Source organism: Ranitomeya variabilis, chromosome 6 (genome assembly GCF_051348905.1).
Source record: "Ranitomeya variabilis isolate aRanVar5 chromosome 6, aRanVar5.hap1, whole genome shotgun sequence".
NCBI lineage: Eukaryota > Metazoa > Chordata > Amphibia > Anura > Dendrobatidae > Ranitomeya > Ranitomeya variabilis.
This window is the reverse complement of record NC_135237.1, coordinates 52,752,430-52,778,183: the sequence shown is the minus strand read 5'-3', so window position 1 is coordinate 52,778,183 and position 25,754 is coordinate 52,752,430. Positions and strand designations below refer to the sequence as shown.

At 40.3% G+C, this 25,754-nt stretch overlaps 1 protein-coding gene across 5 annotated transcripts in view; it reads right to left on the bottom strand.

The window, feature by feature from the left end:
* Positions 1-3,041: 3,041 nt before the first annotated feature.
* The window catches only part of ZEB1 (zinc finger E-box binding homeobox 1), a 145,216-nt gene continuing 122,503 nt past the window's right edge, over positions 3,042-25,754 (bottom strand). For all 5 annotated transcript variants that reach the window (XM_077268481.1, XM_077268483.1, XM_077268485.1 and 2 more), the window contains exons 8-9: positions 14,621-14,801; positions 3,042-5,574 (exon numbers count right to left, since the gene is read on the bottom strand). In XM_077268481.1, coding sequence (XP_077124596.1) covers positions 5,042-5,574; positions 14,621-14,801 — 714 coding nt within the window. In that variant the 3' untranslated portion in view covers positions 3,042-5,041. The remainder of the gene's footprint in view (positions 5,575-14,620; positions 14,802-25,754) is intronic.

Here is a 25,754-nt window from a genome sequence, read left to right as displayed (position 1 = left end):
ATTGTGCACCTCAAGGAACAGGACCGTCCACCTCCCGTCTTGCTTAAGCAGGGCAAGTTTACCCAAAATCTTGGACAAACAAAACTTGTCTGAACTAGGGATGAGCGAGTATGCTCGTTACTCAAGTTTCTCCGAGCATGCTAGGGTGGTCTCCGAGTATTTCGGTGTGCTCGGAGATTTAGTTTGTCGCCTCAGCTGCATGATTCGCAGCTGCTAGACAGCTTGAATACATGTAGGGATTCCCTAACAAACAGGCAACCCCCACATGTATTCAGGTTGTCTAGCAGCTGCAAATCATGCAGCTGAGGCGACAATCTTCGAGCACGCTGAAATACTCGGGAGACCACCCGAGCATGCTCATAGAAACTCGAGTAACGAGCATACTCGCTCATCACTAGTCTGAACCAAATTGGGGTAAAAAAAATTTCTATAGCTGAACGATAAGTGTCTACAGCACAGATACTAAGATGCCATACTTGCCAACACTTCCAGTGAAGGTTAAAGACCTCATAGAAGATGTGGAAAGTTTGCAGGAAGCTGGAGAAGCCCTTTACAAAAGTTTCCATAGTGTTTGGATATGTTGTCAGACTCACACTGGGGTCTAGAAGAACAGATGTAGTTTAGCCGCCACAGCAAGAACCGCCTTTCTTCCCACCGCTTGGGCACATAGGTACCCCCCTCCTACAACTATAGTGTCCATCTTCAGCTGCTACTCAATAGAACTTGTGAATCCCACCTATGGGAGAACAGAGTTCCATGGAGGGGGCAATGCATGCAAGTGTCTGTCTGCATTAAAAAAAAAAAATATATAGTTCTGCCAACTACCTAGCATTTTGCAACTTTCATAAAACTACAGTTGAGACAGCGGCCTGCGTATATGCCCACCTAAGTCTTAAGATCTTAAAAAATGCAAAAAAAAAAGTTTTTTCCATAAGCATATAGGCAGAATCGAGCGAGACTCACCATGGTGTATGGGTTGCACGTGGAAATGTGTGTGGCTCTGCCAATAGAGCATGAGATGCAGTACCACACTCAATCTGTACACAGGCGTGGCACTGTTTTTAGAATTCGCCGTGTTTTTGATATCTTTCATCCTGTTAATTTGCTTTCTATAACCTTGTGACGGCTAAATACCACTAACATACCCCCCAAAAATTGTGCTTCAAAATACATTTGTACTCTGCGTTTTTCTTTCCGATCTACTTTTGTCCTCGTGACGAACGCTCTGCATGTGAATATTTTCAGTGGAACTAGATGTGAGGATTTTAGAAAGCATTTACTGCTGTGTTTAAATGTGCTGTTTGCAGGACGGTTATGGAAAAATCTTGTAAGTCATGATTCATGTCATCCCCATGGAGATTTACAGTGACATTTTCCCAGTGTCGTGCAGACTGTGGTCAGACTTTGTAAGAATCCTTGGAGTAAGCAGAACTTCATTCCCTGCAGAACAGATGGCGCTTTTTGATGGAATGTTGCTCTTTACCCTTACGCTCCAACTGATCCATCAAAGCAGACTGAAAATATAGAGATAGCACTTTAATAAGGACGTAATCGGCCAGACTGGTATATTCATGTTTACACATATATTACACATTCTGCCATAGCATTAAAACCACTAAGAGCTGAAGGGGAACATTGACTATGTAGTCACAATGGCACCTGCCTTGATTGGAGAAATTAGGCAGAATAAACAGTTGATTTATTAGAAGCAGGAAATATGGGCAACTTTACAAGGGCCACGTTGTGATGGCTAGACGACAAGGATCTCCAAAATGGCAGGTCTTGTTGGGTGTTCCTAGTATACAATGGTTAATACCTACCAAAATGTTTCAAGAGAAGACAATCCAAGTCTGTAACAGGGTCATGGGCACCCCAAGGCTCATTGATGTGTGACTGGGGGCAAAGTCTTTCTGGACGGTTTCCATTAACAGACTGGTTAGAGAGCCCTATTTTGTCCCATAGAACACTAAATTTACACCACAAATGGGATTCATCAGACCAGGCCACCATCTTCTATTGCTTTATGGTCCATTTTGATTGCTTATGTGCCCATTGTAAATGGTACATAACCCCATCGCCATTTTATCAGTCATCATGCCTTTGACTATTGTTGTTAGTTACTAATTGGTGCATACTGGGAACACACCATTAGACTTGCAGTTTTGGAGATGCCCTTACCCATCACAACTTGGCCCATTACTGTCAAGCAGATTATTATAGTTGCCCATTTGTTCTGCCTTTGAACCCTTGAAATGACTATTCGCAAACTGCCACCCCCGTCGGTAGAATTTCACCCCCAAACTATTTACATTTACCTGTGCCCTTTCAAAAAAACAAGTCCAGCTTTTACACGGTCAGTCCATTTCTCCATTACAGAGAAATCAACATTTGAATTGATAGGTTAATGAGAATGAAAGGCTATGGGTAGATCTGAAGCCTCTGTCACTCCAGTTTTATTCTCCACCCAGTGCCGCCTCCTCCTGTTTGACTGACTGATCCTTTGCCTGAAGTCACACAACTTAGAGGCTGTCAGTCAAGGAGGCGGCGGCGCTGGACAGCGAAATAGAGCTGGGGTGACAGAGGCTTCAGATCTACCATAGTCCTTCAGCCTCATTCGCATATCAATTCAAACGCGATTTTCTCAGTAATTGTTGAACGAACTGGCTACATTAAGGTAGTTCTTGAGTTGTCTTTGAAACAGCTATATATAATTTAAGAGCTAAGTGAAGATTTTAGCTATTTAGTCATAAGTCAATTTGTATAAACAAAGTTTATAAAAAAATAAAAAAGTGAAAAATTCAATGGAATTTTGTATTTTACAAGACCATAGTTTCTAGTTATATATAAATTTACAATATAATATTTCAGAAGATATTTGAATTGCCAGAAAGAAGAAAAAAAACTCACAACAAAACGTTGCCTCTAAAAAGCATGGTCTACGTCCCCCTAAAAAAGAAGCTCCACCACCAAACATGCATAATCGAAAGCTGTAAAAAGCAACTTGTAGGTTATTTATCCAAGAAAGAAGACAGAAACGTGTAACTTGTTGATGTATTTTATTGTGAGAGAGGGAGCTTGGTAAAAAACTAGAAAATGACTATGATATTACAATGAACATAAAAAGGTATGTTTCATTTGCTTTTTATTTTCCCTGCCAAAACATACAAAAAAAAAAAACCCAAAAACAAACAAAAACACATGAATACAAGAACTAATTGGCACAAAAAAAAAAATATGTTAAACTTTGTTCCCACTTCCCAACACTGTTTCTTAAAATTCATCTAATTTGGCTTGCTAAGGACAATAATTGAGGTGTTTAACGTTAATATGAAATAAACTGCTTGGCATCGGGCCACAATTTTCACAGTGAATTTCAAAAAGTTTCTTTTACATATCAAAATCCAGATAACGGTAACAAGGATTTGATTGCAAGTGTAAATCTAATACATTCCCGTCTTAAATTACCTGTTCTACAGTCCAAGGCAAGTATAAATGTCAACGTAACACTGTTTAAATCAAATCTCAATGCAAGAGAACCATTTGTAGCTCTACTTTAAATCTTATCAACTTTCCAAAATTTCATACTAAAATATATTATTGTATTAATACAAACTACAGTTTTATACACTAGACTGTGTAATAAATAAAGAAATATAAAAATAAGACACATAAATATAAAAGTTTTCTAAAACTAAAAAGGTACAGGTCAGTAAGAAGGGTATTAATACTGCCAGGTTTTTGAAGACATACAGTACACAAACAAAAACAAAACCAAAAAAAAAAAAGTTGCACAGACCTAAACTAACGAACTCAAAAATAATACTGATAGGTAACTTTTTTTTGTGTTTTTTTTTTAGCTAACAAAATTAATAAATGAGGTCTATAATAGTTAGCATTTTGAAGCAAATATTGGCAAATTAAAGTTTGTTTGTTTTTAAATTCCACGGAAAAAGGCCGAGTTTAGAAAAACAGACAAAAAAAAAAAAAACAATACAGAGATAAAAACAAAAACAAAGATAAAAGACTGGAATTAGAATTTTGATTAAAAACTTTGTTGGCTTTAGCTACATAGAAGTGATAGAATTCCAATACTACAAATGCTAGTGATTACAGACCACCATAAATAAAAGGCAAAGCCTTTAAAATACTGAAAATGGCACTTACAGCACAGAAAGTCCTGCATAAGGCCAAGAGAAGATACATAGCTTTAAATCCTTCATATAAGTACTACATTTCAAGCAAATATGAACACTGATGTTTGCAGTTTTCTTTCCCAGAATAAAATGTTAGTCCCTGCAAATAGGAGTTTCAATAAAATAAAAAAAAAAAAAAAATTTGTAACGCATTGAAAAGAACACACCTCTTTACTTCCCCACCGTTGTCCTCTTAAGGCTAAAAAATATGCTGTAAATTATATATATTTTCCCCCCCATCAAACTATATTATCTATAAAACTCTACCCGTTCTTGGACAAGAGAAGGTAGTAGTAGCATTTAAAATATTGAATTATTTGTAAAGGAATTTTGTAGTGCAGTTATACTCACATTTCTTTCATAAAATAAAATACTGAAGCAGATTTAGTAGATGTTTGAAACGATAATAATTATAATTAAAAAAAAAGAAAAAAAAAAGGATAAAACTTTCTCCCAAATGTACAAGCTAACCAATACAATAAAACATAATACTGATAAAAAATATGTTTCCAGATGTGAATATGAGCAGGATGGGCAGGTTTTGCATAAAAACCTGATTCAACTTCTGAGTCATTATATACTGGACTTTGCATGTAACAAACGCGTTTTTCCTAAATTTTAAAATTGCTGTGAAAAATTTCTAAGTTTGAGATTCAGGCACACCTGGATTTTTTTTTTTTTTTTTTTAAACACAGTAGTGAATAGAAATCACAGTATACACACTACTGTGTTTCAGAGAAAAGCATGTATAATATAGAATAAACTTCATTAGAACGTCAAAAGACTTTTTTTTCCCATAGTGGAAAATATAGAGAAGACTGGCTAAGGTTGGGCAGCCTCCTTTCCGGCTAAGGTTGGGTAGCCTCATTTTCTGATTCGTGATTTTCTGCCACTTCTGCTTCCAAATTTTTTATTTCATCTACACATTCGTCATCCTTCAAGGTACCTTCCAATGTTCCTGGTTCAACCCCTATCTCTGGCTCCTCTAAATCGTGCGCTAGAACACTTTCTTTTTCGTCCTGTCCATCATCCGTGTCTTTCTCGTCCTCTTCCTCCTTCTCGCTGTCGTCTTCCCGTATGATGCTCTCTCGTTCGTCAGAGTCTATCTGAGATGGAGAAGCTTGGGAATCTGCATGTTCGTTGCTGAGGGTTTCTTGGAAAGTCTCTTCATGCTCCATGCCATCACGTTCCTCGGCTTCCTTCTTGCAGTACGAGTAACGATGGTTCATGTGTTGGGAGTAGGATCCGGAGTGTGAAAATCTCTTGCCACATTTGTCACATTGGTAGGGTTTCTCTCCAGAATGGAGACGCATATGTTCAATTAGATGGTGTTTGTGTTTGAATGCCTTCGTACAGATCCCACACTCATGCGGCCGCTTTCCTAGAAACATTGAAATGAAAAGAAAGATGAATTGTAACAGGCATGACAATAAGGAAAAACTGACATAGATAACTCGTAGAGAAGAATGCCGGAGACCTTGACTTTATATTTGTGTTCTATAGTTAACTACTGCCCTACTCCTGACCAGCTGGTAGTAATTCATATTGTTTTTTGTAGGACAAAACGTTGGTTTACACAAATGTCCGTAATGCTTTTGGATGTATTACATTAGACCTTATATGTTCCAGGTCAAAGACGTGAGAGGATACCGTAAAAAAATAAAAAAATGATAAGAGTGAAATGCCTCTGTATACATGCAAGTGTGGTATCTTCATCTTTTACACATTCTCTATATATTACAACCAGGACTGCTGCCAAGTCTAGTGAAATGGAAAACCTCAATGTGAGGTGTGTATTAAGATTATTTTGTAATAACTATAGGGTTTAGGCACCTATACATGTGTTTTTTTTACTAGTACATCTGTTTTTTATTAATGAGGTTGGCCATTACTTTTTTTTTAAATTGACAACCAATTCTAAGGCTCAGAGGGTGTGAGACACCCGGCACCCTCATTGATCCGCTGTTACCGGCGCCAAGTTCTCGAAAGCTACTGGAACACAGCAGCTCTATCAAAACTATAGTGGCCACAGCCGGTACTACAGATACACCCCCCTTCAGTTGAATAGGGGTGGATCTGTAGTACCCAGCCATGGCCACTAAGGAAATGATGGGAACTGCCGTGTTCGCGGCAGCATCTGAGAACTTCCAGCTGGTGTCAATGACAGCTGATCGATAGGTGTGCCGGGTGTCGCATCTCCAAGAATCCGATGATGAGGACCTATCCTAAGGACAGACAACCAATAATAAAAAAAAAAAAATGTAGTGGCCAACCTCATTAAATAACATTTTATTAAAAATCTATACATAAAAAAAATCAAGACACCACTGGTACCAACACGGCAGGAAGTCCCTCAAGTGACCCCATTTTGGAAAGTAAACCAATTTAGGAATTCATCTGGGGGGAAAGGGGGGGGGGTTGAAACTTGTTGATCCTTTAGGTGCTTCACAGAACTTTTTAAAATGTGGATGTGAAGACGTACGGTAAATTACATTTTTTCTACAAAATTTTGTCTTAGCCCCAAAATTGTAATATTCACAATGGATAATAGGAAAAAATGAACCCCCATAATTTGTTATGCAGCTTCTTCCAAACATGATGATACCCCATATTTGGTAAAAAAAACAACAACAACTGCTGTTTGTGCACATGGCAGGGCTCAGAAAGGAAAGAGCATAATTTGATCTTTGAAGTGTAAATTTGTCTGGAATAAATTGTGAATGCCATGTCTCATTTGGAGAGCCACTGATATACAGCAGAAACCCCCACAAGTGACCCAATCTTTGAAACTAGATCCCTCAAGGAATTCATCTAGGGCTGTACTGAGCATTTTTAACCTATTAATTTTTTTTTTTCCACTAAAATACTGTTCTTGTACCAAATTTATAATTTATATGAGGGGTAATTGGGTAAAAATTGCATAACGAATTATGTGGTCTATTTTCCCCTAAGTGGCAGTGCCCCATATGTGGTTGTACACTACTGTTTGAGCACACGGTAGGGATCGGAAGGGAAGGAGCGATTGTGTGCTCCGATGACTGAACCCCGTAGGTGTCAGATCAGCAGAAACCTCCCCCAGGTGACGCCATATTGGAAATGTCACTGCTTAAGGATTTCATTTGGGGGGTGTAGTGAGTATTTTAAACCTACAGGTACATCACAGAATTTTATAACATTGGGACATGGAAATATAACATTTTAGTGGTAAAGTAATTTTTGTATTTTCTGCAAATTTGTCAATTACACAAAGGTTAATAGGAGAAAATAGATCCCACAATATCTCCCAAACGTGGTGATGACCCATATGTCGTCAGAAACTACTGTTAGGCCACATATCAGGGCTGAGAAGGAAGGAGCACTATTTGGCTTTTGGAGAACAGATTTTGGCAGAATAGCAGAAAAACCCCCATAAGTCTTTTTTTCTACCAGTAACGTGGGAACCCCCTATAGTTCCAGTTGTCACAGATGATGAACCTGAGTGGGGGGCTGGTTTTGTGCAGGGTAAATTAGTGGTTTTATTGGTAACATTTTTGGGTACATAACATTTTTTGAATGCTTCCAGTATAAAGAGGGAATCACATTTTGTGCTCCACGCTGAGCAAGTGCTTACGGATTTCTGTGTAAATCCCACAAAACTGCAATTCAGACAAATCCACAGATGGAACAACCCACCATAATGAGGCAGATGGAGACACTTTGGACTTCTTTTGGCATGTGTCCCTCGGTTTAGCCATGCACAGATCTGTGGATACCTACAATTGTGCTTTTAAAAAGACATTTAAAATGATGGGACACCGCCAGAACAGAGACCAGTCCAAAGTCCATAGTCCAAAGTGACCCCATGTGACTCATAGGAGAGTTGTTCGGTCGGCGGATTTGGCTGAATCACAGTTTTGAGGATCTACATGGAAACCCCAACGTAAGCGCTCAGAGGAGAGCGTAGGATAAATGTGAGCCAAGCATTGTTCTGATCTTTGGGAGGCAGAATGAACAAATAGACAGCAGTACAAATAGTTTTTTATTTTTGCGCGATTCACAGTGTGGTATCACAGTGTGGTATAAGTGATACAATTGATTTATTCTTCAAGTCTGTGCAATTACAGCAATACCAGACTTATAAATCGGGTTTATGTTTTGCTGCAATCACACAGTAAAAATTTTGCCACCATATTCGGAGAGCCGTAACCTTATTTTTTGGCGAACAGAGCTGTATGAGGGCTTATTTTTTTTGCACGACGAGTTGGAGATGTTTTTTGGTACCATTTTTGAGCACAAAGTTTTTTGATCGTTTCTAGTCACCTTTTTCAGACACAGAATGAACAAAAATCAGCAATTCAGTTATTGTTTTTATCTCTATTTTATTTTTTGCGCCGTTAACGGTGCGGTAAAAGTGATAAGATCGATTTATTCTTCAGGTCAGTAGAATTACTGTGATACCAGATTTCTATACGTTTGTTAATGCTTTGCTGCTTTTACAGGCTAAAAACAATATTTTACAAAAACAAATTTGTTTTTGCATTGCCATACTTCGAAAGCTGTGACTTTTTTTCTGAATGAGCCAAACTTGGGCTTGTTTACAGTTTTACAGTGGACGATTTGGTGTTTCCATTTATACCTATCTTTTTTTTTTTACATACACAGTGTTCCAAATTATTATGCAAATTATATTTTTCTCGGATTTTCCTAAATGGTCGGTGCAAATGACAGTCAGTCTAATAAAAGTAATCATCCGTTAGATTATACATCGAATTTTATTGAAGAAACCTCCCAATGATAACAGTATAATCTCCAAAATGAATAAAACCTCAAAATGCACTGTTCTAAATTATTAGGCACAGCAGAATTTCTAGACATTTGATATGTTTTAAAGAACTGAAAATGCTCATTTGTGGAATTTGCAGCATTAGGAGGTCACATTCACTGAACAAAAAAGCTATTTAACTCCAAAACATCCTAACAGGCCAAGTTACATGGTAACATAGGAGCCTTTCTTTGATATCACCTTCACAATTCTTGCATCCATTGAACTTGTGAGTTTTTGGAGAGTTTCTTCTGGTATTTCTTTGCCTGAAGTCAGAATAGCCTCCCAGAGCTGCTGTTTTGATGTGAACTGCCTCCCACCCTCATAGACCTATTGCTTGATGATACGCCAAAGGTTCTCTATAGGGTTGAGGTCAGGGGAAGATGGTGGCCACACCATGAGTTTATCTCCTTTTATGCCCATAGCAGCCAATGACCCAGAGGTATTCTTTGCAGCATGAGATGGTGCATTGTCAGCATGAAGATGATTTTGCTCCTGAAGGCACGTTTCTGCTTTTTATATCATGGAAGAAAGTTGTCAGTCAGAAATTCTATATACTTTGCAGAGGTCATTTTCACACCTTCAGGAACCTTAAAGGGCCCTAGCAGCTGTTTCCCCATGATTCCGGCCCAAAACACGACTCCTTCACCTCCTTGCTGACATCGCAGCCTTGTTGGGACATGTGTTGTGAACTCTGTTTTCAGGCTCCCTCTTGTGGTCACAGGTGGTATTGTGTGACTTGTTTTGGGCTCCCCCTGGTGGCTTTGTTTGTTATCCTGCGGGTCTGTGGCTGATCAGCTGCCTCGTTATTCACTTGGGAGTTTCCTATTTAGCTCTGTTTCACTTCCACTTGTTGCCGGCTGTCAATGTACTCAGTGCTATTCTGATTACTCCTGATTATCTTCGGTTTCAGTCTCTTCAGGAGAAGCTAAGTTCTGTTTAATTATTTTTTGCTCATCAGTCTGCAATATGATTTCTGTGTATGATGAGTTTAGTCCAGCTTGCTAATATGTGATTTCTTCTGCTGGTTTGCTCTGGGGTACAGAGTTGCTTCCCCCGCACCGTTAGTTGGTGCGGGGGCTCGAGCGATCTCTGCGTGGATATTTTGAATAGGGTTTTTAATTGACCGCACAGTTCCCTTTCTATTTTCTGCTTTCTAGTGTTAGCGGGCCTCATTTGCTAAATCTAATTTCATCTCTGCGTTTGTGCTTTCCCCTTAACTCACCGTTAATATTTGTGGGGGGCTATTCTATATCTTTGGGGTCATTTCACTGAGGCAAGTGAGGACTTTCGTTCCCTCTAGGAATAGTCAGTTTCTCAGGCCGTGATGAGACGTCTAGGATTTTCAGGTAACGTTCCACGGCTGCCTATAGTTGTTTGCGGATAGGATCAGGTTGCGGTCAATTCAGTTACCACTTCCCCAGAGTTTGTAGTCAGTTTAGTTACTTAGCTAGTCCTACTTGCGATCCTTGCTACTAGGATCATAACAGACATGGTGGCCATCCATCAACCATCCACTACTTCATCCATCTGGACCATCCAGGGTTGCTCCACACTCATCAGTAAACAAGACTGTTTGGAAATTAGTCTTCATGTGTGTCTGGGCCCACTGCAACCGTTTCTGCTTGTGAACACTGTTTAGGGGTGGCCGAATAGTAGGTTTATGCACCACAGCAAACCTTTGAAGGATCCTACACCTTGAGGTTCGAGGGACTCCAGAGGCACCAGCAGCTTCAAATATCTGTTTGCGGCTTTGTAATGGTATTTTGGCAGCTGCTCTCTTAATCCAATTAATTTGTCTGGCAGAAACCTTCCTCATTATGCCTTTGCTACAAAGGCAAATAAAATAATGGGATGTATTAAAAGAGGCATAGATGCTCATGAGGAGAACATAATTTTACCTCTATACAAGTCACTAGTTCGACCACACTTAGAATACTGTGCACAGTTCTGGTCTCCGGTGTATAAGAAAGACATAGCTGAACTGGAGCGGGTGCAGAGAAGAGCGACCAAGGTTATTAGAGGACTGGGGGGTCTGCAATACCAAGATAGGTTATTACACTTGGGGCTATTTAGTTTGGAAAAACGAAGACTAAGGGGTGATCTTATGTTAATGTATAAATATATGAGGGGACAGTACAAAGACCTTTCTGATGATCTTTTTAATCATAGACCTGAGACAGGGACAAGGGGGCATCCTCTACGTCTGGAGGAAAGAAGGTTTAAGCATAATAACAGACGCAGATTCTTTACTGTAAGAGCAGTGAGACTATGGAACTCTCTGCCGTATGATGTTGTAATGAGTGATTCATTAATTAAATTTAAGAGGGGACTGGATACCTTTCTGGAAAAGTATAATGTTACAGGGTATATACACTAGATTCCTTGATAAGGCGTTGATCCAGGGAACTAGTCTGATTGCCGTATGTGGAGTCGGGAAGGAATTTTTTTCCCCATGGTGGAGTTAATCTTTGCCACATGGGGTTTTTTTGCCTTCCCCTGGATCAACATGTTAGGGCATGTTAGGTTAGGCTATGGGTTGAACTAGATGGACTTACAGTCTTCCTTCAACCTTAATAACTATGTAACTTTATCTGCATGAACTCTGTCTGTGCCCTGTTTCAGTCACAAATCTCTTCACAGTACGATGATCACTCTTAAGTTTTCGTGAAACATCTAATGTTTTCATACCTTGTCCAAGGCATTGCACTATTTAACGCTTTTCAGCAGCAGAGAGATCCTTTTTATTTCCAATATTGCTTGAAACCTGTGGCCTGCTTAATAATGTGGAACATTACATTACATTTAACATTTAATTAGAATCACCTGGAAAACTAATTATCACATGTGTTTAAGATTGATTTCAGTGAACCATTGAGCCCTGAGACACAATGCCATCCACGAGTTTATTTGAAATACAAAACAATTAAATCTTTATGACAAATCCAATTTGCATAATAATTTTGAACATAGTGTATGTCTTTTTGATAGCTTTTAATTCAATTTTTTGTGTATCAGTATGATGAAAAGTGACTTATGTGTTTTTAAATTAATTTTTTTTATAGTGTTCACCGTACGGAATAAATAAAGTGCCAGTTTAACGCTGTGTGCCCACAATCAGGAATAGTAGCGTTTTGGAAGCAGCGCATTTTCTCTGCCTGCAAAAACGCTGCATCTTCGCTGCTGAAATGAACATGCTGAGGATCACATACCCACACCGCCGGTGAGTTTATGCAGCATTAAATAGAAGCACAGTGGCATGGGATTGCTATAAATCCAATCCACTGTACTTGTAATGTAGAGCGCAGCGTTTTGCAAGCAGCGTTCAAAATGCTGCTATTCCTGATTGTGGGCACAATTTACTTGACCTCCAGGTACCATTGCAACGATTGGCACCAGCGATTATGATCACAGGGGTCAATCCTGATATAGGGGGTTTTTGAACTACCTAGATACCGCTGTCTCAAACAACAATGGTATTTAAAAAAAAAAAAAAAAAAAAAAAAAATTAGTCAGCCCCAAAAACATCCGACTCAGAGTGTCAGCTGTCATGTACGGGAATTTAGGCTGCTGGGCAATGCTATTCCCCTTCCTTATTCCTGATCGCGGTTTTGTCATTGAGGGAATAAGGCCCTTTGTAAAGTTTCTCCTGGACATCGTTCGTTTTAAGTTTTTTTGTTATACATACCGGATGGACACCCTGCAATAAAAAAAAATATATATATTTTCCTTTTTATGTTTAATAAATTATATATTCCCCTGAAGTTCTGCAATTTAAAAAGTTATTTTTTTTCTGTATTTTGAAAACGTTCTTTAAGGTTATTGAGGCAGTATGTCCTTTCATTATTTTGTTTCTATTGATTTTACATTTCGAGGGAGATGGAATGCAGCACATCCGTCATGTATAAAAAAAAAAACAAACAAAACTATTTTTAACATTTCTTAACTGGATAATAGAGATAATGAGCAAAAAGATTTGTGGTACCCAGTTCTGACCACTGGTCCACTTCCCTGTTGTAGACAAATTTAACTCCTGTAGTAGTCAGCATCTCCTGGGCGAGTCTGTTCCTTCTTAGGCTCCGCAATATCATGACATAAGGGATCTAGTAAGCAATAAAAGCAACCAGGAGATCCCAGAGACAAGGATACCGGAGACAGAAGTGAAGTTAGACTTCAACAGAGGACTAGACCAGTGGTCAGAACGCAGTACACACATCTTTTTATTCAACTTTATTGAGTATATGAACATAAAATGGAATTTATTATTCACCGTTGGCTAAGCCCGGACACTGAAAAGGGGTGTTCTTAAGTTATATTGTTTTAATTAGTTAGACAACATGAAAAAAAACAAAGTGTCAATAGTCTTGCCTTTTCTACTTGCTGTCATTATCCTGTAATGGAAGCTTTTGCCTTTTATAATGCGGAACTCTGGTCTCTAGAGCTAGCTCAAGTGCGCAGTAGCTGCATTCTTGGAGATGTTTACTCTTAGCATACCAGCCACCTCTCTCCAGCCCATTGACTTCTATACAGAAGTTTCTGCTCATCTCCCTCTTGCAACATCACCAGACTGTAGCTCTGTCCAAGTTAGGTGTTCAAATGCCTGATTACCTCTATGAGCAAACATAGTTATAGAAGTGTAGACCAAGTACAAAACCATTGGTAGCTAAAGGTGTTACAGCAAAACTTGTTCTGAGCTTTATAGTTATACTAATACTATAGTTTTACTCTTCACCATATCTATCACTCAAGGAGAAGAGTCCACCCTTCTAGAAGCTAGGAGGTAAGGAAACAGCAGTGCTCTTAGCCATTCAAGACACAACTTGAGAATACCTCCTTTAAGAAAAATGCTAAGCCAGTGCAAAAGGGCCAAAAAATATGCAAATTTTGCAACTTTTTGGACACTAGAAAGGATTGAAAGTTCATCCTAAAATATACAACTTTTTTTTATATGATTATTAAAAATTGGTGACTTTAAAGCTGAACAAAAATAAAAATAACTGCACTGCCTTTATTCAACTGCCTCGGAGCACCAGAGTGGAGGCGAGAGTCTTCTTGCTCATCTCTAGTTGACTCCTAATAGATACAGATGCCATTTCAAGTGGATGTGAGGACGATTTCTTGATTTTTGGGTCTTTAAAAACTTCTGGTCCATAACTCTGGTATGGCATCAATGTCCAAATGCCGGTGGTGTGACCACTTACTAGAATAAAGTGGCCGGAGCAACCTACATAAAGTTTGCGAACACTTTACTTAAACGGCATCTCTGGGAATACACATAGGGTACAACAGGCCATCAATGTGTGATCGGTAGACGTCTGATCGAATACATCCTTAGTATTTAGCAGACTATCCCTGGTAGTACAGATGAGCCTCAATCAACATTATGTTTTGATTTTTTTTTTAATACTTTCTTTTATCTCTACGGGTATAGCTATTTAGAAAAATTGCTTTTTCGAGGACATTCAGGTGTTGGACTTAGTCTGTATATTAATATTAAAGTATGCATTTACTTCTGCTTTGTGAAAATGAATGAGATTCTGGAAATAATCCAAAACAATTCTGTATCTTTGTAGCTGCCAGTACTTTGATTGGATAATGCATAGACACGGTTACAATGACTACACACCTGTATGTTCATACTTGTGCCTCAGCAAGGAGCTGCTCTTCTGGAATATTTTATCACAGAGGTCACAGGCATACAGGCCGTTCTCCGTCTTTTTCAATTTCTTTTTGGGTGGAGTGGAATCAGAATCATTTTGATCTTCTACATTGGATACTCCCTCAGAACTCGTATCCTGTCTCTCGTCCTAGAATCAAAAAATTGCAAAGTTAAGTTCAAGTTATTATTGTCTCCTGAAGCGCAGTGTGCACACCCATCATTCGGATGAATGAATATTGCAATCTAATGCTTATTACACCCTTAACAGGACTGCTGCAACGTAAATTACTGTATATAACATTATGGAAATGAAATCTGAGAATTGTGAGCATTATACATAGTTGGGACTGCTCAGTCATGAAATCAGTGGTGTATGCAGATGTCTGAGCCCAATGACGGCTGTTATTTCTATGTGTTCTAATAGACAACAATAAAATTTGCAGTCTTAAGTGAAAAGTACTTTTAAAATTGGCCCATCATTGCCCACCGCTCATTTATCCTCAGGTTTCCTGGACTGCTCTTCTGTTGACTGGCATCAACTGACTGCTAAACTTAACCCCGGACCCCAGCTGATCCATGGTACTGCTGCTCATGTTGCACAGCGGGATGTATCAGTTGATTACTGCAGCTGATCAGTGACCATTGATTTGGTTCAGGTGGAAAGAAGGAAACAGACACTTAGCTCTTGTGGCTTGAATGGAATGTGACCACTGCAGCCAATTGGCAGATGACTGCCTGCAGCGGTAATCCCAACAAGACCCGCTGGGGGACATCAGCAGCACTACTGTGGATCTGTGAGAGTAGTGATAAATTAAATAAAAAACCTAAGACCATCATGGTTCACAACTTTTTATTGGGTCAATCTTTTTAAAAGGGCTCAAATTGGTGTTAAAGGGAACCTGTCACCCCCAAAATCGAACGTGAGCTAAGCCCACTGGCATCAGGGGTATATCTACAGCATTCTGTAATGCTGAAGATATGTTATGATCTGGTGGCCTAAGAGCAGCATGAGACGTACTCTGGAGAAGGTGGTACCTGTACTGACCGCAGACCCTGAACTTAACACCGCAACTAGAAGTAGCCGTGGAATGTACCTATCACTCCCTAGACATCTCGACACAGCCGGAGGACTAATTACCCCTAGAGATAGAAAAGGGAAAACTATCTTGCCTCAGAGAAAATCCCCAAAGGATAGACAGCCCCCCACAAATATTGACTGTGAGAGGAGAGGGAAAAAACATACACAGACTGAAATCAGAATTTAGCAAAGGAGGCCACTTCTAGCTAAATAGAAAGGATAGGACAGAGTACTATGCGGTCAGTATTAAAACACTAGAAAATATCCACCACAGAAAATACAAAATCTCCACAGCTAACTAAAGATATGGAGGGTATATCTGCATCTCCAGAGATACCAGCTTGGCTAAACAAATCCTTATACAGACCAAGCTGGACAAGACAAAAACATGGAAAAGAACTGAACAATAAGGCCACAGCATGTGGACAGCAAAAATCAAGGCCAGAACTTATCTTGTTGAAATGAACAGCAAAGCAGGAGAGACCAGGCAGGGATGTGAATCCTCCAGGAACAATGGACAACTGGCACTGACTAAAGGGTCAAGCAAGACTAAATAGCCCAGTCAGAATTGCAAAAAGTTTACACACCTGATAAATGCTGCGATTCAGAGACAGCAGTGCTACCACTTATAACCACCGGAGGGAGCCCAAGAGCAGAATTCACAACAAGATAAGCCAGTGAGGTATCCTGAAAGATGAGAAAAAGAGGTTAGATTATACTCACCTGGGCGGGCGGTCCAAATCCGATGGGCGTCGCGATCCGGTCCGGGGCCTCCCATCTTCATAGGATGACGTCCTCTTCTTGTCTTCACGCTGAGGCTCCGGCGCCGGTGAACTTTGTCTGCCCTGTTGAGGGCAGAGCGAAGTAATGCAGTGTGCAGGCGCCTGGGAAGGTCAGAGAGGCCCAGCGCCTGCGCACTGCCGGAGCCGCAGCGTGAAGACAAGAAGAGGACGTCATTGTAAGAAGATGGGAGGCCCCGGACCACGACGTCCCATCGGACCAGACCGCAGCGGGACCGCCCCTGGGTGAGTATAATCTAACCTCTTTTTCTCATCTTTCAGGATACATCGGGGACTTATCTACAGCATTACAGAATGCTGTAGATAAGCCCCTGATGCCGGTGGGCTTAGCTCACCTTTGATTTTGGGGGTGACAGATTCCCTTTAAAAGAGTAAGCCTCACCAACCCCCACAGCTTCAGGTCTGACACTTCTTTAATCTCTGCCGATCCCTATTTCCCGGTCTTGTCTCGACACCAGAAAAGGCTAAAAATGTCTGCTCAACCCATCGTCGGTCATAGCAGTGACCTGCAAAACGGGCATTTCTACTGTGTAGAGACAGGACCATGAAATAGAGATCGGCAGGGAATGAGTAAGTGACGAGCTTTTAGGACTTCTTTTATTTTGGAAGAATAAAAATGAATGTTGTTAAAATGTAATTCAAGGTGTACTTAAAATGGTTTTTCGGAAAGTGGAATGGGAACCAATATTGTTACCACTTCTGTTCCCATGAGAACAGTTGCTCGTCTTTCTCACATTCCTGTCTAGGGAGCAACCTGACAAAAGTGTGGAAAGTCTGAAGGTAAACCCAAGCAGATTTTTCATAAAAAGCTAGGGAAATATATAGAAACTAGAACTAAAATGTATAGAATTTCACTTACTAAATTGTAAAATAATTGTAATGTTTCCAACTCTATCGGGATGTCTTGCACTAATGATTTATTAATGTTAGGGGGCATTTGCATTGAAATACCAAAATGTTAGTTACCAGGTCACCATTAGAAGAAAAATGTGGCCTCCTGTAATGTGCCAGGATGATATTTCATTGTGTTAAGACTTTTACTAGAGAGCATCAGGCCCATCAGCGAGAGGAAAGGCAAGAAACACAAAGGCCAGCACGTCATGGATAACCAAATCTTCACCGGAGATGGCCGAGGACACTCAGCATAGAGCTACAGTACAAGTATCAAGTGGTGATGACTACTCCGACAGCATGAAGCATAATCTAAATATGACCCTTTGGAGAGGCTGCCATTTTCTACATTGCCACCCATAGGCACAGATCTGTCCTTGGGGCTAAGAAGCGGTATCACAGAGTTGTCTGAGGATGATGTTTCTACATTTGTACAATTGGCCATCAGATGTCAACCTTTGATTTGATATTTGACATTTTTTGTGCTTAGGGTCAGACTTGTTCAAAGTGTGAAAAGTTAAAAGTCCATACAAAATGACGAAGGTCATCCCCTAAAACTTCTTTACAGCAAAACCGCAAAAAACGTAATTTTTTTTTTCTTTGTTTATGCAACCCCTTTCCATTTAGCATAGTTTTATATTAATATGATTTTTTTTAGTGCAACCTTCTAATCTAGATGCTTAAGTGGAAGAAATCTAATAACTAATACAAGTCTGGGCATGGAGAGAGGCTGTGCTGTGCAAAATGAAAATAAAAGAAAAAAAAAGTATACTTTCTAAAAAGTAAAAAACAAAAACAAAATAATATTTTTTTACTATATAGGCAAGCTAGCAACGAGACTTCAGCCCAGCGTATAAATGTCTCGGCTAGGTGACGGGAATATGTTTGGCTGCTATTAGGATAGATGGACGCAGCTACAGGTGCACCGCACAATGTTTGTGTCACTCAGGATGCCAAGTCAGAGGAAAGCATGAAACATTAAAGGATTAAGAACTATGTTTGGAAGCTAAAACCCTGATGGAGGAAGAAGAGCGAATCCTCTCAGCTGTGACATGTCAATAGGTGGCAATTTACCATAGAGACCAAAGGGAATTAGCTGGACTCCTTACTTGTGCAACATCAATACCACTTGGCTAACGCTGTAATTCTATTACCGTATATTGTACAACAGATACTAATAGACTGAGGCAGAAAATAGTAAGGCGAGTGACTTCAGAGAAATGAGGAAAACATTTAGAATCAATAAAAGCAATTAAGCAACAACAATTAAGGTGTCTTTTGCTGGCTCTTCTTCCCCTTACCATTGGGTTCAGCCTCAGGGTTCAGCCCTAGGACCCGTCCTCTTCTCTATATATACACACCACACCTATTGGACAAACCATCAGCAGATTTTGTTTCCAGTACCATCTCTCTGCTGATGACACCTAATTAGACACCTTCTCCTGACATCACCCCTACATTCTTACAAAATACCAGTGATTGTCCGCTGTCTCCAATATGTCCTTCCTCTGTCAAACAGAATCTTTCCAAAACGGAGCTCCTGGTCGTCTCCCTCTGCTAACCTTCCTAAACCAGATACTGACATTTTCGTGGGCGGTTCTACTAGAACTCCCAAACAGTATGCTCACTATCTAAGGGTTATATTTGAGTTATATATTTTCTTCATTCTATATATCCAATCACTCGCTAGCTCATGGCAGCTTCTCCTTAAACACCATATCCAGAAGTCAACCTTTCCTTACCTTTGACACTGCAAAAACTTACTGTCACTCTTATTTATTCTTGTCAGGACTACTGCAGACACCTACTAAATCAGTCTCTCGCTTACTAAACTCTCTCCTACGCAAAACATTCTGAATGTGGCAGCCAGGATCACATTTGTGTCCAGCTGATACACAAATTCCTCCACCCAGTGCCAGTCATTGCACTGGTTGTCCATACGCTACACAGAGTCCAATATAAACTTATCACTCTCACAAAGTGAAGGGGCTAAGCAATATGGATGGGCAGAACAAGGTCCAAGATCAGACAGCAAAAAGATCCACAAGCAAAGCACTAGGCACAGAGAACAAACTACACAGTGCTGAATCTATGTCTGGCAGAGATCTGAGACTGGGAACACCTGAAGGAAGCCCAGCTTCTCCCCGTCTAAGATTGGATGGCCGAGCTATAAATCAAAACGTAGACAGCTCAGCATGCCCCTGCACCTGATTGGATGTCTGAGCTGTCAGTAACTGCATCCCAGACACACTGGACACAAAGTTTCCCCACAGAAACCATAGTGAGGCAGTAAACTTGCAACTAGGTGCTCCCACCTTTCCTCATTCGGTATTCTCACATCTAGTACTCCAACATCCAGCTTCTGGCACCACCTCTATACGACAGTATAACCCTATCTCCAGCTAAGCACTTAATTTATTTCTCTAACCCCATATGCACATCCAGATCTGCTATTCATAGCTGTGGACGGTGTCACAAATCATGGACCTTCAAGCCACATGTGGCTCCCGAGCAACAGGTTGGGGATCCCTGCATTAGACCAACACTTTCTATAATCGCGATCTCACACTCTCTCCCCACGAGCTGCGCCAGTGCTCTGGAATGCTCTACAATTTGGGTCATTCCCAGGCTACACAGTTCCAAGCACAACACATTTCTATAAGCTGGCCCATCACCTCAACAATACATGTTCTTTATTCTTTGTTACCAAATTTTCTTTAGACACCTGGTCCCTACTATCACCTGCTTCCACATCTCAGTGCGCTCTGTAGCACTTTGTACCTGTACTTATGCAGATACTGGCTGGTGACCGGTTCATGCAGCGTTATTTGAATACCCCAATTTATGATACAGATGGCTGCATCTTACATAAGATGTACTTTTTTTTTTTTTTACTTTGTGTCAGCCCAATTTATTTTCAGATTTTAAGCTTATGAGCAGGGCCTTCACTCACATGTTGGGACACCATGCATGAATAACTAGCTTTTTCTCCCACTTTTACCTGAGCCCTATAGCATGGAGTAAAATGAAGAGAGAGTGCACGTAGAGTTGGTCTAAGAGGTAATATACTTAAACGGTTTTGAAAGGGATCGGAGCGTTGTACAGCCTCTGACAATAAGCAGATGACAAAATATTTCCCTTTAAGGCCCCTAGTGATCAGTTGTAATCTGTGGTGTAACCCAATATTAACTAGTCAATATCCCAACAGCTCCAATAGAGGAAAAAGTACACAGTGCCCACTTAAATTAACATGTCTGTAATGAAAGGGCATTTTAAGTCCTCCAGAGTGAGAGATAAGCTTTGTAGTCGTTCTCCACTCGGGTCAAAAGCTGTGGATTCTGATCAGGTGTCCAGACGATACTTAAGGAACTGCTCCAAATTAAACAGCTTTTTATTCTAAGGTATTGTAGTAATCACGGTTGTGAAAAGCAGAAAACAATCCAATAATATGCTAGGATAAGATAATTTCAAGATCAGCCCCTTCTATATGACTTATTAGATGTCACAGTACAGAATCACCCCTTTATTAGCAAAAGCAGAGTGCCCCTGGAAAGAGCATCTCCCACTCTAAAGAAGCGGTCACCACAGTATTTCATGGTCGGCCATTCATGAAAAAGGAGTTAATGAAAGTATGCCCAAATGGGCAAGATAATCCCGTTCAAAAGTGATCAACTAAAAATGCAATTAGCTCATGCTGGGATTCCTTAGTTTAAAGGGCGTCCATCAGCACAGAATGACTTCTCCATCCAAGCCCAGATGGAAAGCAAGTTAAGCCTTAGCTGTCACTCAAATAAGGGATGGCTGGAGATTGAGGGAAAACAAGTAGGTGGGAAGATGCACTTAAATGTTTGTCCACTTCAAGGTTGTACGGACCACTTGTGCATGGTTAGAACAGTCATTCTGTGCTTATAGTTCCTTTAAATGGATCAGAAATTTTTTGTCTAAGAAAAATATGGCCGCTTACTTCTAGAAACGGCACTACGCGTGTCCATGGGCTGTGACTGGTTTAGCAGGTCATAGTCACTTGAAACCTTGTTATACCAGAAGAAACACATGTACAAATTTTGGTAAATCTGCCAGAAACTCTTGTTAAACTCTTCTAATGTAGAGTGGGCATGTAAGTACTGACGTCATGTGAGCCCCGCCGCCAATCAGCGCCACTTCAAATGAACATCGGGAGGAAGTCAGAAAACAGCACTCAGGTATACTGGAATGAGGACTTTGATGCCGACTCCACATCAACATTCTTCATCTAATGCAAATCAAAGAGGTATGTCCTCACTGTTCATATGCAACAGATATGTCATGGGACAACAAAGAAAAATAAAAAACCTAACCCCCCCCCACACACACACGTGATTTAGCTCCATTGCACGAGTCTAGTCTTTGAGTGGATCCAAAACTGCAGCGGAAAACTCATTTCTGTAGCGGATCTTCTTGAAAATATAAGTCAGACTTGCAAGAGACAAAATTCGAGGTTGCGTGAACATACCCCAAGTGTCCGCAGCGCTGAAGAGTCCTCATTGTACAGGTTTACAGATGGAATAAAACCATATTAGACAACTGCATAAAATACAATATTGTAATATTCAAATCCTGAGAGGGCAAAGTGAGAAGGAGAAAGCACCGAGATACAAGATGGGCTCCTTCTTGTCTTTAATGTTCCAGGATTCTATTTGAGAACAATTACAGAGAACAAGCAGGATGGATGGTGTAGAAATGTATATGGAGAACCTGTGATGATTACAGAGGGCACGCGGAATGGAAAGTGTGAAAAATGCAGTGGAGTACTAATCTCATACACAGGTGTCACATAAACGTTACAAAAGTCAGAAAAAAATAAATACAAAATCCAACCGATCAGAACTGGTCATGTAGAAAAAAACAACCAAAAAAAGTGTTTTTAATAGATTTCTTTTTAGCAATTTTAAGTGCTAGAAAAGTGACAGGCTCTGTGTCTACATCATCAGCTTCTGTGTTCTTCGGACAAAACTTTCTACCTCTTACAATGCTGCTTCAGTGTTTAAGTGACCACTGTCACGGTTCACGGGGATGATACCTTTATCATCCCCGCCGCTCACACCAATTTGTCATGAACCGGGGTTGTTTGGTTTCCCTTGGTTCTTTCTGAAGGGGATTTAGTTACTTTGTACTGGCTAGTGGGCACACTGCAGCAAGGGCGATATAACTACTCCCACTCAAGCGGGAACAATAATTATCAACGCCTCCTAAACGCACGGACAACTCCGCTGCCACCAGCTCCGATTTCTTAGTTATTAACGGGTCCGGAGCCAACCCAGATTAGTAGAGTAATTCACTTCAGAGGACACAACAGTTATAGAGCAAGGAGAAACAAAGCTAGTAATTTTATATTTTACTCAAAAAAGGTAGAAGACACAAAAGAGCACAGTGAGGTCAAAAATACTCTGTTGTAAAAAAAATCAATAAAAAAAAAAATCACAGTAATCAGCAAGTGCTAGTCAAAAGATGTAAAGAAAACAGGGTATTTAGTTGATACGTTTTTTTGCAAAAAAATGTATACTAAGCTGCTCCACCAAATCGTCAAGGTATACCCTTATAGAGCAGTCCTAACTAATGTATAGAATCCCTATCTGATGTATTTAAAACCTGATCATCGGTATAGTACCTGTATAAGCAGGGTTCAGAGAAGGACTATCCATGTGGACATGCAGGATGGAACAGCTTAAATGCAAATGACCCACAGAGGAGTGGTGGACTCCCCAGTCTTGTAGAAACAAGAGAACAATTATAGAACCAGAAACACATGGGCCACTTGCACATTGAACAAGTCTGTAGGAACCTGTTCACACCAACAGAAAACTTGAAGACACAAAAGAGCACAGTGAGGTCAAAAATACTGTGTTGTAAAAAAAAAAAAAAAAAATAAGGGTATACCTTGACGATTTGGTGGAGCAGCTTAGTATACATTTTTTTGCAAAAAAACGTATCAACTAAATACCCTGTTTTCTTTACATCTTTTGACTAGCACTTGCTGATTACTGTGATTTTTTTTTTTTTTTACAACAAAGTATTTTTGACCTCACTGTGCTCTTTTGTGTCTTCAAGTTTTCTGGTGGTGTGAACAGGTTCCTACAGACTTGTTCAATGTGCAAGTGGCCCATGTGTTTCTGGTTCAAAAAAAGGTAGGCAGTGTTTACAGAAGTATAAGAAGATATTATAAAGACGACAAGTATCGTATGTACACTACAATTACAAATAAAATGGGATTAAAGTTGAAGAGAACACTTACATTTCGTTATGTCATTTCATCTCATGGCTGACCGTGTGCTGTGGGGGATGGGCGACACATCTAGATGCATATCACACCTCTGTATAGCAGCTAGACCCCCAGACAAAAGCCACTGGAAGACTGCTGCTTTACTCACTTATTTCCCAGCCTAAAACCAAGGCACTCCACCTGTGGTGACCTCACTCAGGGCCGAATCCTACCCTTTCTTAGAGCTGTTACAAACCATTTTTTGTACATTGCTCGCTGTTTGAACCTCGTATACGAACGACACAATGATCAGGATGTGCAGCAAGTCGTGGGGATCTTTTAAGTGTGAACACGGCGTAGTTACATGACCCGCTTACGGAGAAACCCGCTCCTTGCACTCGTTGGGTTTAGCTCCTAGCGATTTCCGTGAGCTATAGATCTCTCGATGGACATCCGGAATATATAATCCTGATATCTCTAGCCCTGATCTGTGCCAATATATATAACTTTAAAAGCACAATAGAATCCCATGCTTTCTGTACCAGTTTTGGCTGGTATTAGCTGGGAGGGGGGTATGAGGAGTATAAGGAGACCTGCTTTCACAGCTCAAAGCCATAAAAATTATTGAGGGAGGGGGGAAATGAGAGGTTTAGGATTCTAAGCTTCTGCTGGCAGGCACAGGAAACTGCAGCTGAGAGCCCTGTATGTTTAATTAAAATAGTCAGAATTTCTTCCTATTTCCTGACAACCACACATCAAAGGGGATGTCTCAAACAACACATATCACCTACTGAAGATAAATATATGATCGCTGAGGTTCCAACTGCTGCTGGGACCAGGGCTATAAAGCCAGAAGAAATGTACTGCGCATCCGCCTTTAAAAGAATTGTCCACTACTTGGACAACCACTTTTCACTACATTCCACCATGTAAATAACAGCCTATACTCTCCTCTGATGCAAGCGCTATTCCAGCAATGTCAGCGCCTGGTCTCATGAGGATTGAGTGACGTTAAGTCATGCAAGCCCTGCAGCCAATCAGCGGATGCTTCACTCTTGCATCCTTTAGTCAAAACGGACATCCTAAGGAAGTCAAAGAGCAGCAGCAGCTCTTACTCCTCCCAGATTACATTTTGTCCAAAATATGTGAGACTGAAGCGGCTGCCGATTTGCTGCAGCCAGTGACATAACATCCCGCAATCCCCGGGAGACCATGTCTCACACACCAGATGACCGTACAGGCCGTTTTACCTGGATAAATAATAATGGAGTATTTGAGAAGAGGTTGTTAGAGTTGTGGAGAGAAAAAAAAATAATATCTATCATTAATATTGCATTAATAAGGAATTTAGAAAAACCTACTAACAATTTTTTTTTATAAATATTAGTATTATAAAAGTGTATTTTATGTTTTATTAGTTAAAAAAAAAAAAGAAGTGATAACTAGGATGTTCTAGTGGTGATAAAGCAGTTATCACCTCTCCTCTGTTCTCTCCTTTTCCTTGTATTAGACATTCATGCAGCTCCAAGATCGTTTGCTGTGAATAACATTTATTACTAATTTTTGGCCACGTTCCTACGATGAGCTTTTGATGTTGCAGAATTTATGCACCTATTTAAATTACGTTACTTGCATTTATTTATTGTGCTTTTCTGTGAGGTTTTTTAACATACATCTATTTAGCTTTTGACTCTTGGAGGTGTCATGCTTTAAATAAAGCTTCTTTGTTTATTAAAGGGAATCTGTCACCCCCAAAATCGAAGGTGAGCTAAGCCCACCGGCATCAGGGGCTTATCTACAGCATTCTGGAATGCTGTAGATAAGCCCCTGATGTAGCCTGAAAGATGAGAAAAAGAGGTTAGATTATACTCACCTGGGCGGGCGGTCCGATGGGAGTCGCGGTCCGTTCTGGGGCCTCCCTTCTTCTTACGATGACGTCCTCTTCTTGTCTTCATGCTGCGGCCTTTCTGACCTTTCCCGATGCCTGCGCACTGCAGTACTTTGCTCTGCCCTCAACGGGGCAGACAAAGTATGCCTGCGGCGGAGCCGCAGCATGAAGACCAGAAGAGGACGTCATACGATGAAGATAGGAGG